Source organism: Chiloscyllium plagiosum, unplaced genomic scaffold, assembly GCF_037043375.1.
Source record: "Chiloscyllium plagiosum isolate Xiang-an unplaced genomic scaffold, Cpla_swu_hap1 HiC_scaffold_7, whole genome shotgun sequence".
NCBI lineage: Eukaryota > Metazoa > Chordata > Chondrichthyes > Orectolobiformes > Hemiscylliidae > Chiloscyllium > Chiloscyllium plagiosum.
Genome location: NW_028270145.1, coordinates 52,611,044 through 52,624,228, shown reverse-complemented (window position 1 = coordinate 52,624,228; position 13,185 = coordinate 52,611,044). Strand labels below are relative to the sequence as shown.

The 13,185-nt window shown below is 38.3% G+C and overlaps 1 protein-coding gene across 1 annotated transcript in view; it reads right to left on the bottom strand.

Moving 5' to 3' along the window:
• dnah9l (dynein, axonemal, heavy polypeptide 9 like) overlaps positions 1-13,185 on the bottom strand; it is a 432,311-nt gene that overhangs the window by 262,156 nt on the left and 156,970 nt on the right. Inside the window, exons 34-38 of the mRNA XM_043693603.2 lie at positions 11,520-11,676; positions 5,198-5,343; positions 4,993-5,109; positions 1,681-1,819; positions 1,495-1,587 (exon numbers count right to left, since the gene is read on the bottom strand). Of these exons, the coding sequence (XP_043549538.2) occupies positions 1,495-1,587; positions 1,681-1,819; positions 4,993-5,109; positions 5,198-5,343; positions 11,520-11,676 (652 nt within the window). The remainder of the gene's footprint in view (positions 1-1,494; positions 1,588-1,680; positions 1,820-4,992; positions 5,110-5,197; positions 5,344-11,519; positions 11,677-13,185) is intronic.

Genomic DNA, 13,185 nt, shown 5'->3' with positions numbered 1-13,185 from the left:
TATCATTAATAATTCTGGCAGAAACCAACATATTAAAGATGGTTAGTGTCAGAAGACTCAATGTCACGTTACTATACTGTATAAGGTAGGAGTAGCAGTTCGCACCACTCTCATGTAAAATACACTAGCAGTAGTGCTAGGTTGAAGAAATCTTCATATATTCAAAGACCCTCCTTCTGAGAAAACAAAGGACAAAATTCCGGTGAGAAAACCATGAGTGTATTTTCAGCAGCTTATATACATGTCCGCTTCCGCAAAAGCAACGGTTGACAGTAAAAAGACTGCAGAAGCAATAGCAGCACCAAACCTATTTGCAAAATCTCAAACCAGCTGTAATCAGCAAAATGTTTTCAAAAAGCTGATTAAGACCAAGCAGTCTCACCAAAGCTGCAAGGGAAAGACAGGGATACAGCGGTTGATTCCAGTCAACTAGTATGAGTCAAACCCCTTAGAAAAACGTGAAGATGTTTTGGTTGCAAAAGGGAAAAGGCTGAGAAATTAAAAGACTTGAAACACTTCTTAAAAGAACAAGTGTTTTACAACTTTTTTTAAAAAATCAGGTAAAACTGCAAAACACACTTGTAAAAAGGGCAATTAAGAAAATTAGGGAAATAGAAGCATGAAAAATTGAAATGTGAAATTTTTCTTCAGAAGTGTTTTGAAGGAGAACTGAAATATTTCTTTAAGAAGTGTGAACTGCTCAATGCCATTTTGTTTTCCAATGTAAAATAAAGCAAAGTGCTCAGAAATGCTACGAAGATCATTTCCCTCCCAAACCTCCATCCAGTTGATTTAAATGAGTAGGAAATCTATGGCCTGGCAAAAAACTCCATTCTTACACTGCTCATCTCATTGTAATATTCCTTCAAAAGTTGCACTTCATTCAGTGAAATGCAATCAAATTGTGAACAGTGTACTAAATTTACAATTACTATTAAACACCCTTGACTGCCTTGAAAAGCTACATTTATATCTGTGGAATGTCAAATTTCTCTATTTTGAAAACAAGACATCTCTACAGTCATTTGGTTTAAAATCTAACTGTAGTTTAGCTATGATCTTAATGCAATCAGAAATTATTAATCTAACAATCTGACATTTTAAACTAAAAGTCAATGATTACAGTACTTTTAACGTCTTGGCATGCTGTCTGCAAGAATAGGTCAATATAATTGGCTGTTTACTTTTCTTGCTTATATCAGTTGAGTTATATTCCTGGAAATCCTCAAAACCAGGCATCAGATTCAAACTGTTGTCAAGAAGGGGAACAACTATACCACAATATCATAAGATTTTCATAAGCAGATTTCCAAAAGGTGAACAGTGAGTGTTATTGTTTCACCACTGACCAGAAACATCCTGACTCCCTTAGCACATCAATGTAGAAAATATCAAGCCAAACCCTTCTCCATTGTACCTGAATTTTCATCTCAAATACACATGGATGTCAAAATTGACCTAATATAAAGAGCTTGAACTACAACTTCAACTTACCTGTTCCTCAGGTCTGTTTTGATCTCCTCTCTTCAGTGATCCTGCAACTACCAATACAGATTTTATAGCTCTGAGGCCCCAGTCATAATGGTCCTACAGGATGATAAATATTTAATAGCAATCAAATCAGTGACAACAAAATGTGTTTGAAAAGCATGCTTCTTTTCGTTCTAAGATCTACATTACCTGCTTTGACAATAGCTCACGGCAAAGTGTGTAGAGACTTATAAACTTTCTGGCAAGCTGCCTTGCATCTATAAATCCCTCTGCAACCAACATTATTTCACAGATCAGTTCAAAGTCTGGGATCACCATTGCACAAGGTCTGACAAATTAAAAAAAAGATAAAAGACGCATTAAAATTAGAAAAATTATGAAAATTCAACTCCCATCTTTCTTTAGCTTTTCCATTACCTTTGATGATTTCACCCTTCTTCAGCTCTCTGTTTTGTGACATTTTTCTCTCCTGGGTCTGGTCATAATTGCAGCAATACAGGTACTGCCTTCAAAGGCTTTACCCAGAAAACATCTGGGGTAGATTTTCCCCTTCATAACTGGGATGGTAATCTAGTGGCTTGGATGACATGCCCGATTTAGAACCTTGAAAAATTTAATTCCATTCATTCTAGTGGAGTCTAAATAAAGTATAATCCATTTAAAGCTCAAAATGGCAAAACCTTATGCTTTACCAAAGCTATTCCACCTTGTAGTATTTTTTCATACACTTGCATATTAATTGTCACAAAAGCCATGCGGCTCTCTTCACTAACACCCATTTTGCATTCCCATTCTATACCTCTGTGACTTTCTCTTTCTCCTAGCAATTCATCATTTTACCAGCTCAACCGCAACTCTACTGGGCTCTTCTTCAAAATCCTTGTTTTCCACTAAGTCCCCAAATCCCACCCCGATGTTTGCCACCAAAATACTCTCCTTGTTTCTTTGCAACCCCTACGCTATGTACATCACCTTGGGCATTTTTAATTTCTACCTCAACTCTCAAGTTTTGCAGTCCCAAAATAAAACCAAATGGAAATGCCAAGGAAAGAAAATGGCAAAGAAAGCAAATATGCAATCTGTGACAGGTTTCTATTTCTGCCTAGTGACATTTTGTGAAGCACAAGAAGGTGCAGGTAGAAATAGGACTCATGCCTTTTAATAATCCACTTAACAGAATGTTAGGTTCATCAAGACCCTACGTCAAGTATGTTTTCAGAGAGCTGACTTTTGAAACTGACAGGTTTTGCACTAGCTGTATGCAGGTATGAATCATTGATGGAAAACTGGAAGAGTTTTAAAGGTAAATGAAATGCCTTTGCCTCTTTTACAGTTCATGAACTTATAATAATGCTGTAATTGGAAGGTATAGCTACCTGTTAATGCATTTGCTAGATTGTTAATTCAGCCAATTGGCAAGTTGTCAAGTAAAACATTAACATTATATATGAGCAAAAGTCTTAGATAAACATATTTTTAACCTATTAGAAAAGAACACACTTTGCACTATTGAAAGAATAGCCAAGTCTGATTATTGCAAATCTTTTCCCAGTACTCTCCTGTTTTAACATCAGATATCTGAGGTAGCAGTTATCAGATCAGCCTGTCTAATTGGGAAATTTTATGGGATCTTGGTTGCAATCCACCTGTTTAATCATTTTAAACATACGTTTATTGATTTCACAGCTGAATTTTCTTTGTTTACTTGGGTATTTTAACAGTTTCCAATGACTATTATTGGGCTTGTGAGTTGTGTTCATAGAATGAGAAGAGGTGCAGGCAAAGGGGTGCCTGTGTGAGACTGAGGGATGTAGGTGAGGGAAAGGCGATTAAAAATGTTTAAATTCTCATATCATGATCCTTCCTGATGCAGCTTAATTTTTGTCATTGGTCACATTAATGGGAGGAAATTTTGTATAAACAGAAGTGGGCCTTATAACCTATCCACTCTGACATCATCCTGCTTCCATTCCAGCATTATCTCCAGCAGTAGGTCCAGTTTCTCAGCCAATTTACACCATGATTGCTGAAAAACTTCATTTTCAGCAGCCTGGCTACATAGGTGGGAACACAACAATGATATTATTGCTACTTCCAAGATGTAAACTAGGTTAATAGATTGCTCAATTTTCTGAAATTATTGCCCTCTTACTGTGCCTTAGTTCCTCTACGCATAAAAGTTCTTATATTAATCATATTGTACTATGGTCTACTATTAGCCCTGTAGAATGACCTTAACACTAACATTACTTTGATTGATTGTAGCCTTCTCCTTTGAATTACCAGTTTGAAGACATTAGTTTATCACTAATTATTGGACATTGTGAAAAGTTTATATCCTAGTTATGTCAGTTGTACATTTACCACTCAAAAGTATGACTTCTAGTCATCATTGAGGAATTAGTGTTAATATCACGCACAAAGGAAACAAAAATGAAGGGTCCATAATGAAGAATATTGTCGTGAAATATTAAATGATTTCCATACTTCTGTTCCACGGTGCATGTCGCATTCTTCTTTCTTAATAAAACAAAATAATTTTATACTGGAAACACACACAAAGGTCAGAATTTAATGTTCTCCACAGATGCATGCTGGAAGGCCAGGGGGTCTACTTAAATGCAGAGGAAGTACAGGTATGGAGGCACAATGTTACAATTCCCCCAAAATAAGGAATATTAACTGGGAAAGGAAGGGAGGAAGGATCAAGAAGATACAGGAGGAAGAGCAAAACCATCATCTTGGGGAAGATCAGGAGTTTCCCTACTTCAGCCCAAGGGAAAATCAAAGACTGTTGGTATCATCACCACCAAAGTCTACCAGAGACCTCCATAAAATGAGGCAGGACCGCGACTTCATAGGAAGCACTGCTTCTACTCCTCCAGTCTGCAGAACAGCTCTGCAATCGGTGAAGTATATTCATCTGTCACAGATTGCATATTTGCTTTCTTTGCCCAATTATATAAGGTACTATATCTAAACGCGGCTTTTCAAACTATCAGAAAATTGCTATAAATCATTCACTGCCTATATTAGGTAACTCTAGCCCTAATCCCCTAAAATCAATACTGTTAGTACTAGATAGCTACCAGCTTCTGATTGACTGGCAGCTCTCAGAGATAGGAAATTCCTCGACTTCTTTGGCATGAAATTGAATCTGGGTAGCTCAGTGACTGTAATCAATCCACCATTGCAACCATTAAATTCTGTCCACAATTCTCTGAACATAGAAAATTCATGTTCAACATACTGCAAACAGATTTGAGGATTCTATAATAGTCGAATAAATATCTGCTGTAGGATACATATTTGACCTCACACACTTGGTAATAATGACCTTTTCTGTTGCAATGGAAGATTTCATAGGTCTGTTATTGGAGAAGTGAATTATCAGATGAGGCCAAAGCCTTCTCAGTCACTATTCTATTGCCTAATAACAAAAAAAAAGGTAATAATTATCATGGAAACATTATACTTAATATCTCAATTATATGCACACACCTGAATAGGGCTTTCAGGTTTTCAGGAAGTTCTGCTCTCCCTGCATATCCAGGATTTAGAGTAATGAATATACCCACAGAAGGTTTCAGTTCAATAACTTCTCCGAGAAAATAAAATCTATTGATTCAAAACATACATTAGTAAAAATGTTGAGATCAATCAATTTTCATTTAGATAGATATAATTTTAAAAAAACACTGCATACCGCTTTTTCTTGTTTCTAATTGCATCTTGAATGGTCTTGACTTGTACAGCTACAACTGAAAGAACTTCCACTGAAATACGATTGAATTCATCAAAGCATCCCCATACTCCTGTTTGTGCGAGACCTTTATAAATATTTCCTATGGACTAATATTGTATAAAATATGTTTAAAGACTTACAATAATCACATTCAAACTACATTACATACAGAATTAATCTTTCAGAGGTCACCACAGACACAAGCAAGAAAAACATATGTACCCAGAGAGCTATAACACATTAGATTAGATTAGATTAGATTAGATTACTTACAGTGTGGAAACAGGCCCTTCGGCCCAACAAGTCCACACCGCCCCGCCGAAGCGCAACCCACCCATACCCCAACCCCTACATTTACCCCTAACCTAACACTACGGGCAATTTAGCATAGCCAATTCACCTGACCTGCACATCTTTTTTGGATTGTGGGAGGAAACCGGAGCACCCGGAGGAAACCCACGCAGACACGGGGAGAACGTGCAAACTCCACACAGTCAGTCGCCTGAGGCGGGAATTGAACCCAGATCTCTGGCGCTGTGAGGCAGCAGTGCTAACCACTGTGCCACCGTGCCGCCCACAAATAGGGTGCAATGACTCTTTGTCTTAGAGACAAAGTTGTGGGTTTAAGTCTCACTCTGCAGAAAGGGTGACAACATCATCAAAGACCTTTTGCACCCGGTAATGATCTCCTATAATCTCTTCTGTCAGGCAGAATATACAGTAGCCTGAACACATGCACCAGTAGGTTCAGGGACAGCTACTTCTTGGCCGTTATTAGACTATTGAATGGACTCTCTAGCCTGAAATAATGCTGATCTTGCTAAAGTTGATCTCTCTTGTATGCCCTGTGCAATGTTACTGTATGCCTCTAATTAAATCTTTTGTTCTGTACATCCTTGCTTACTATGATCTGCCTTTACTGCTAGTAAATAAAGGTTTTCACTGTACTTCAGTACAAGTGATAATAAATAAATCAGTCTTGAACCTCAGCAGTCCACATGTTGCAGGTAGTCCCGCAATGCCCTTTTGGGGGGGGGGGGGGGGGGGGGGGTAGGATTTCAGTATTTTGACCCAGTGATAATGAATGCTTGCTGCCAACACAACTTTGATGGAGGGGTACTCACTGCACCTGCTGTTAAAAGACAATATTCTTTAAATCAAAAAATATGTTTTGCAATTTGATTTCAGTTTGCCTATTTAAGGACAGGATATAAAATTAATAAATCACTGATACAGAAAGTATGTGCAAGGTAGCAAAGTGAAAGCAAGCAGGTAGCAGCAAGGAGAATATAGAATGAGACAGCCAGGGTGGGGAGGAGAGGAAGGGACAGGGGAGGGGGAAGTGAAAGAGCAGCAGTAACAATGGGTACAAAACCAGGCAGTTCTGGTTCCAACATCCTGTTCTACTGATCTGTAGGTACATAATGATGATGTCAATAGCACTGACTTTCTGTTTAAGTATATTGGCAAGTGATATACTATTTCCTATATTTAAACACTGACTACACTTCAAAAGCCCTTAATTGGCTGTAAGCCACATTACGACATCAAGAAAGATACTATGGAAAGTCTTTTTTATCAGGGTAGACTTTCTGTTTGTATCTGCTACTTTTGCACCTAGATTTGACAGCAATTGGCTGAACAATTAGAAAAAATAAAATCAAGGAACTCTTATAAAAAGGACAGCTATGGTAAAATCAATTTAAATTCTTATTTTTCATAATCTTTTCAGATTGTTCAAATTTCATTTCAACCAGACCAAGCCTCAATCATAAAACAAACTTAAAATAAAAAATGAGATTTTGCCAATTACATTGGCTTTGTCATCAAATCATGCTTTCTCTTTGGATGGAGGCAGCTTTTAAAAGTTGATCATATCAAAATATATTTAAGATCAAATGAGTGTACACCTTGAAGGAATTGCCAGATGGTTCAGTATTTGCAAGTGCAAGTTGTGTTGGTTTATAAACTGAATAACAGCAGTTATTTCATTGTCAAAAGGAAAAAATAATTAGAACTTGGAATAAAGTCACTGTAAGAATTATGTAGAACTTCAATCACCATCTTGAACAGTAAATTAGCAACAGAATTTAGACGATGAATTTGTAAAATACTGCTGCAAAAGCTTGCTAAGACAATGGAATTAATTGAATGGCTCCCAGGACTCTGACTTGTGGCAGAATGATTGAGGAGAGGGCAGAGTCATAGAAACGCTCAAGGTGGAGAGTCTATCACTTTCTAACTGCCTTCTATTAAGTGGGAAGGATTGATAAAAACTGTGCTACCTTAAAAGAGGGCCACTAAAGCACCTCAACCCACCCTTGTTTTGTACGGTCAGTGTGATGCCCATGTGTCCAGAGGGATTGCTTGCAGCCTGATATGAGTATCTCTCTCCTTCTTGTGCCCAACAGAAGAACAAACTGGCAGCAAGGAGTGGTCCTGCAGGATGATGTCCTAATGCCTTTTATACCAACGCCACCTTCTCTCTTTGCTGGGACCTGTCTGCCTGTAATTGGAAGATCCAGGAAGGATTCTCCTTCTTTGCCTTCCCGCAGTACTGACAGTCGGCCCTAGTGGTGTTGCCATTATTGGAGAATTGTCAGCCTCTGATGTTGCAGCTCTCAGAGGCTGAAGATCAATTTTGCATGACCCAGGACCTCTGCAAGAATGCAACAAATGGCCCAATATGACTTATATCACACTAGACTCCCAGAGGTGGTGTTCTCTAGCCAGTGAACATTGCTGGTGCCACAAATATGAAAGTTCTATCCAATTTGTTGTGGAATCAATCAGGGATACAGTTAAGTTGGACCTAGTTTTGTGCAATAAGGCAGGAATAATTAACAATCTCACAGAAAAAGTTTCATTGGAAGAAGTGATCTTAGTACAAATGAATTTATTGTAAAGTTTGAAAGCTACTCACTTCAGAACCAAACAAAAAAAACTTAAACAAAGCTAGTTACACCAATACAAGAAAAGAGCTGACTGGGGTTGATTGGATAAATACACTAAGAGGTATGGCAGTAAATAAAGATTGGATCAGTTAAAGAAATTATGCAAAATGTTCAACACCAATACTTTCCATTAAAACAACTCAGCAAGGAAGATCTAACAACGCTTTATTGGGGGAAGTTAAGAATAGTATTAGTTTAGAAGAAGACATGTTGCAAAGAAATATAGTTGCTCTGTGGTTCAGAGTGCTTTAGAAACCAGTAAAGTGCCACAAAATGTGATGAAAGGAGAAAAATAGATTGACAGCGAACTAGTTAGGAGTATTAAAACTGATTGTAGCAGCTTTTTACAAGAATATGAAAAAGGAGAGAGTAGCTAAAATAATAAATTTGTCCCAACAGATAAGAGCAGGAAAATTATCACAAGGAATGAGAAATGGCAGACATTGAACAAATATTTTGTAATTATTTTCACAGTAGACACTAATTATATACCAAAAAGAAATATAACCAAAAGGTTAGTATGTGTGAGGAATTTAAAATATTTAATGTCAGCATAGAAAAAAAATCAGAGAAATTTATGTGACTAAAAGCTGACAAAACTCCAGGACCTTGTGGCATACATTCTAGGATTCTACAAGAGATATCCATAGAGATAATGAATGCGCAGGTAATGATTTCCAAAAGTCCCTTAGCTTCTCAATGATCTCAACAGATTGGAACTCAGAAAATCTAACCTCACTTCAAGAAAAAAGGAAAACAGAAAATGGGAAACTATAGACGAATTATTCTGATATCAGTCATCAGGAAAAGGAACAAAATGAATTGAATTTATATATTACTTTTCACATCCACAAAACATCGCCAAGTTTGGTTTTTTTTACAGCTAATGAAGTACATTTTTGAGGCATAAGCATAATATCGAAGAGAGAGCAGTCAAATTGCACCCAGCAAAATTCAACAAATAGCAATGTGATAAATACCAGATAAATGTTATTTCTGTATTACCCGAGATATAAATATTGGTCAGGACATTTCTTTGTGTACCTCAGCAAGCAATTGGAGCCTTGGTTTAATTTTTCATCCCAAGAAGCACTGACAATGTAGCACTGCCCCCCAGCACAAAGAAGTGTTAGGGTAGCTGGTGAACTCGATTCTGCTGCAGTCTTAACAGTGCATTTAGTAAATCATATGATGACTAGAAAATAGTCAAAATTATTTTATGAAAAGGCAATTGCACTTAACAAGTTTTTTAATGTGATTGCTAGGATAGATAAAGGAAAACTAGTCAATGTAGTGTAAATGGATTTTCAAAAGACATTTAATAAGGTTCTATATAAAAGATTGATACATAAGATTAGACTAACAGCATGGTTAGAGGATCGGTTAATGGAAAGTGCAGGGATAAAAACGGCAGTTTGGTCTAGGCAGACTACAGAACCATATAAACAGTGCACAAAGAGGTCCATTGACTGCACCCATCCTATTCTTGCATTTCCTGGCAAGTCCACATAGACTGCACATCTGTGGACATTCCAGGCAATTTAGTATGGCCAAACCACCAAACCGGTACATCTTTGGACTGTGGGAAGAAACCAGAGCATCAGGCGAAAATCCTTGCAGACACGGTAAGAAGGTGCAAATTCCACACAAACAGTCACCCAAAGCTGGAATCGAACATGGCTCCCTTAAGTTTAACCAATCAGTTGTTTTAGTTTTCTAATAGTAAAAATTAGGTGAACCAAAGCCGAAGCTGGATATTTAACAAGGAACACAAGATAGAAAATTATTGGATTAATTTTCAACTTTGCTGAAGTCAATGATAGTCAATAGAAAATTGAAAATTTACTGAAGCTTATAATATGTAGCCAATATGCAACTATCAAATTTCTGCCAAATTTAACATTCTCCTCCATGGTCTGTACATGGGAGGAATGATATTCAGCTGATGTAGAGTGTTTTTTTTAAACTTGGTTTTACACAGGACTACTAAGGCCATTTGCATTATCCCAATACTACTAACTCTTCAAAGTTTGGGTGAAGATTTGTAGCTCGGGTGCTCATTGTTGTGGTTCTGTTCGCCGAGCTGGAAATTTTTGTTGCAAACGTTTCGTCCCCTGTCTAGGTGACATCCTCAGTGCTTGGGAGCCTCCTGTGAAGCGCTTCTGCGGTGTTTCCTCCAGCATTTATAGTGGCCTGTCCCTGCCGCTTCCGGTTGTCAGTTTCAGCTGTCCGCTGTAGTGGCCGGTATATTGGGTCCAGGTCTATGTGTTTGTTGATGGAGTTTGTGGATGAGTGCCATGCTTCTAGGAATTCCCTGGCTGTTCTTTGTTTGGCTTGCCCTATAATGGTAGTGTTGTCCCAGTCGAAGTCATGTTGCTTGTCGTCTGCGTGTGTGGCTACTAAGGATAGCTGGTCGTGGCGTTTCGTGGCTAGTCGATCAACAAACTCCATCAACAAACACATCGACCTGGACCCAATATAGCGGTCACTACAGCGGACAGCTGAAACTGACAACCGGAAGCGGCAGGGACAGGCCACTATAAATGCCGGAGGAAACACCACAGAAGCGCTTCACAGGAGGCTCCCAAGCACTGAGGATGTCACCTAGACAGGGGACGAAATGTTTGCAACAAAAATTTCCAGCTCGGCGAACAGAACCACAACAACTACTAATTCTCCTTAAATCAAGGAATCTATTCTTTAACTGGATATTCATTTGATTATTTATTTATTACCAACATAACCCTAAGTCAACTGTCGTATCAAATATTAAAAAGTGGTTTTGAAAATACAATTTATTTACCAAATCAATCAATTTGATGGTCAAACTTCTGGAACTCCCTCCCTAATAGCATTGTTGGTCTATCTACAGCAGTTCAAGATGACAGCTCGCCATCATATTCTCAAGGGCAACTGGGGAGGCACATTAAATGCTGGCCAGCCAGCAATACCCAGATACTAGGAGTGAATTACAAAAAAGACTGTGTAATAAACCAGTGATGATAATGGTTCTAAAAAAATAATGATTTTGCCAGTTACTTTCCATCCTCTTTCTGCTGAGGTTTGAATTCATAAATGGTCTAAACAGTCAGTGCTGACAGACGATTTGACAGTTAAGAGTATTGCAGTTAAACCTAAGACAGTCAATACTCAAGTTCCAGGTAGTGGAACTTTCAGCATAACATACCAGGAACAGCATTATTGCTGACACCCTCCTTAACACAGTCAAGACAGATTGGAAATTTTTCATCAAAGGATAATTTCTCAATAAATCTAACTCCCTGCATTCAACACAAGTTACTGATTATAATGCAGAAAGATAGTGTTACCTTGTAATCCATCTGTTCAGAGCAGTTGAAAACATACACCATAATACCCAGAGACCGTCCCAAGTCTTTAGTGGTCTCAGTTTTACCTGTCCCAGCAGGTCCTGATGGTGCTCCACTCATTGTCAAATGTAAAGATTGGGTTAAGGTAATATAACATCTGTGGAACAATTGAAATCACAGTTAACAACCACTAAGTGAGTAAATGCAACACTGACCTGTAGGGCTGAACAGAACTATACAAATCAGAGGACAATATGCTTGAACTGTATAATTCTGTCATCTGACTACTGTTACTACATGGGTAAACCATCCTGCTTAATTTAAAACCAGCAACACAGAAAAGATTCATCCCATGCAGTAGTCTGTAAAAATTCGAGTGGCCAAGAAACTATTTAAGGTAAAAATTAATAATTTTATTTCTTAAAGTATAACAGAATAATTGACTAACAACTACTTACAACTTCTTTCTCTTATCTATCCTTTACCTGCCCTTTCTACACTACTAGTCCAATAAAACCCATCTGATTAAGATTTACCAAAATTCAAATTTCAAAACCAGCCAGTTATCGAATCTTCACTTTATATCTTCCTCTGTCTTCTTAGGGATTTCTGTTTCACAGGTCACTGATTAATAAAAGGTACCTTAAAGAGAGCTATTCTCTGGGAAGTCTGCATGTGTTGGTGGCTTGGCAGTTCTCCCTCAACTGTTCAATTTTCCCAGTCTTATACCCCTCACAGCATCAGATTGTGTCATTGGCTCTTAATATTCTCAATATTCTAAACTCAAACTTGATTGGATTTTGGTTTTTTGGGGGGGTACAATTTAAACTGATTGGCCCAATTTGAATTTTTTTTTGTTGTCTTCAGACAACCAGCTACTCTAGCTGCTGGACCAAAAGGTTACATTGTCACCGATCGGCTGCACAGCATTCGAAAAGGGGAGGGTGAACAGCCAGTTGTCTTGGTGCATATAGGCACCAAGATATAAGTAAAAATACAAGATGAGGTCCTGAAAGCAGAATTCAGGGAGCTAGGAAAGAAGTTAAAAAGGAGGACCTCAAAGGTAGTGATCTCAGGATTACTACCAGTGCCACATGCTAGCCAGCGTAGAAATGAAAAAATAGGCAGGATGAACATGTGATTTGAGGAATGGTGTAGGAGGGAGGGGTTCAGATTTGTTGGACATTGGAACCGGTTCTGAGGAAGGTGGGACTATTACAAATGGATGGGCCTCAACTGAACCAGACTGAAACCAAATGTCCTTGGGGGAGTTTTTACTATTGTTGTTGAGGAGGTTTTAAACTAATTTGGTAGGCGGCTGGGAACCAGAAGAGTAAACAAGTAGGCAGTGAGGTGGACACTGTAAGAATCATGAAGATAGCATTAATAAGGGGAAGAGTAGGCAGGGAGCAGTTGAATGCAAAAGAATTGGTGGCCTGAAGGGCAACTACTTTAATGCAAGGTGTATAGTGGGTAAGGCAGATGAATTTAGGGCTTGGATTGGTGCCTGGGAGTATGATGTTATTGCAGTCACAGAAACTTGGTTGAAGGAAGGACATAATTGGCAACTAAATGTTCCAGGATATAGATGCTTCAGACAGGACAGGGAGGGAAGTAAAAGGGAGCGGGGGGTGGAATTGCATTGCTGATCAGGGATACTGTGCTA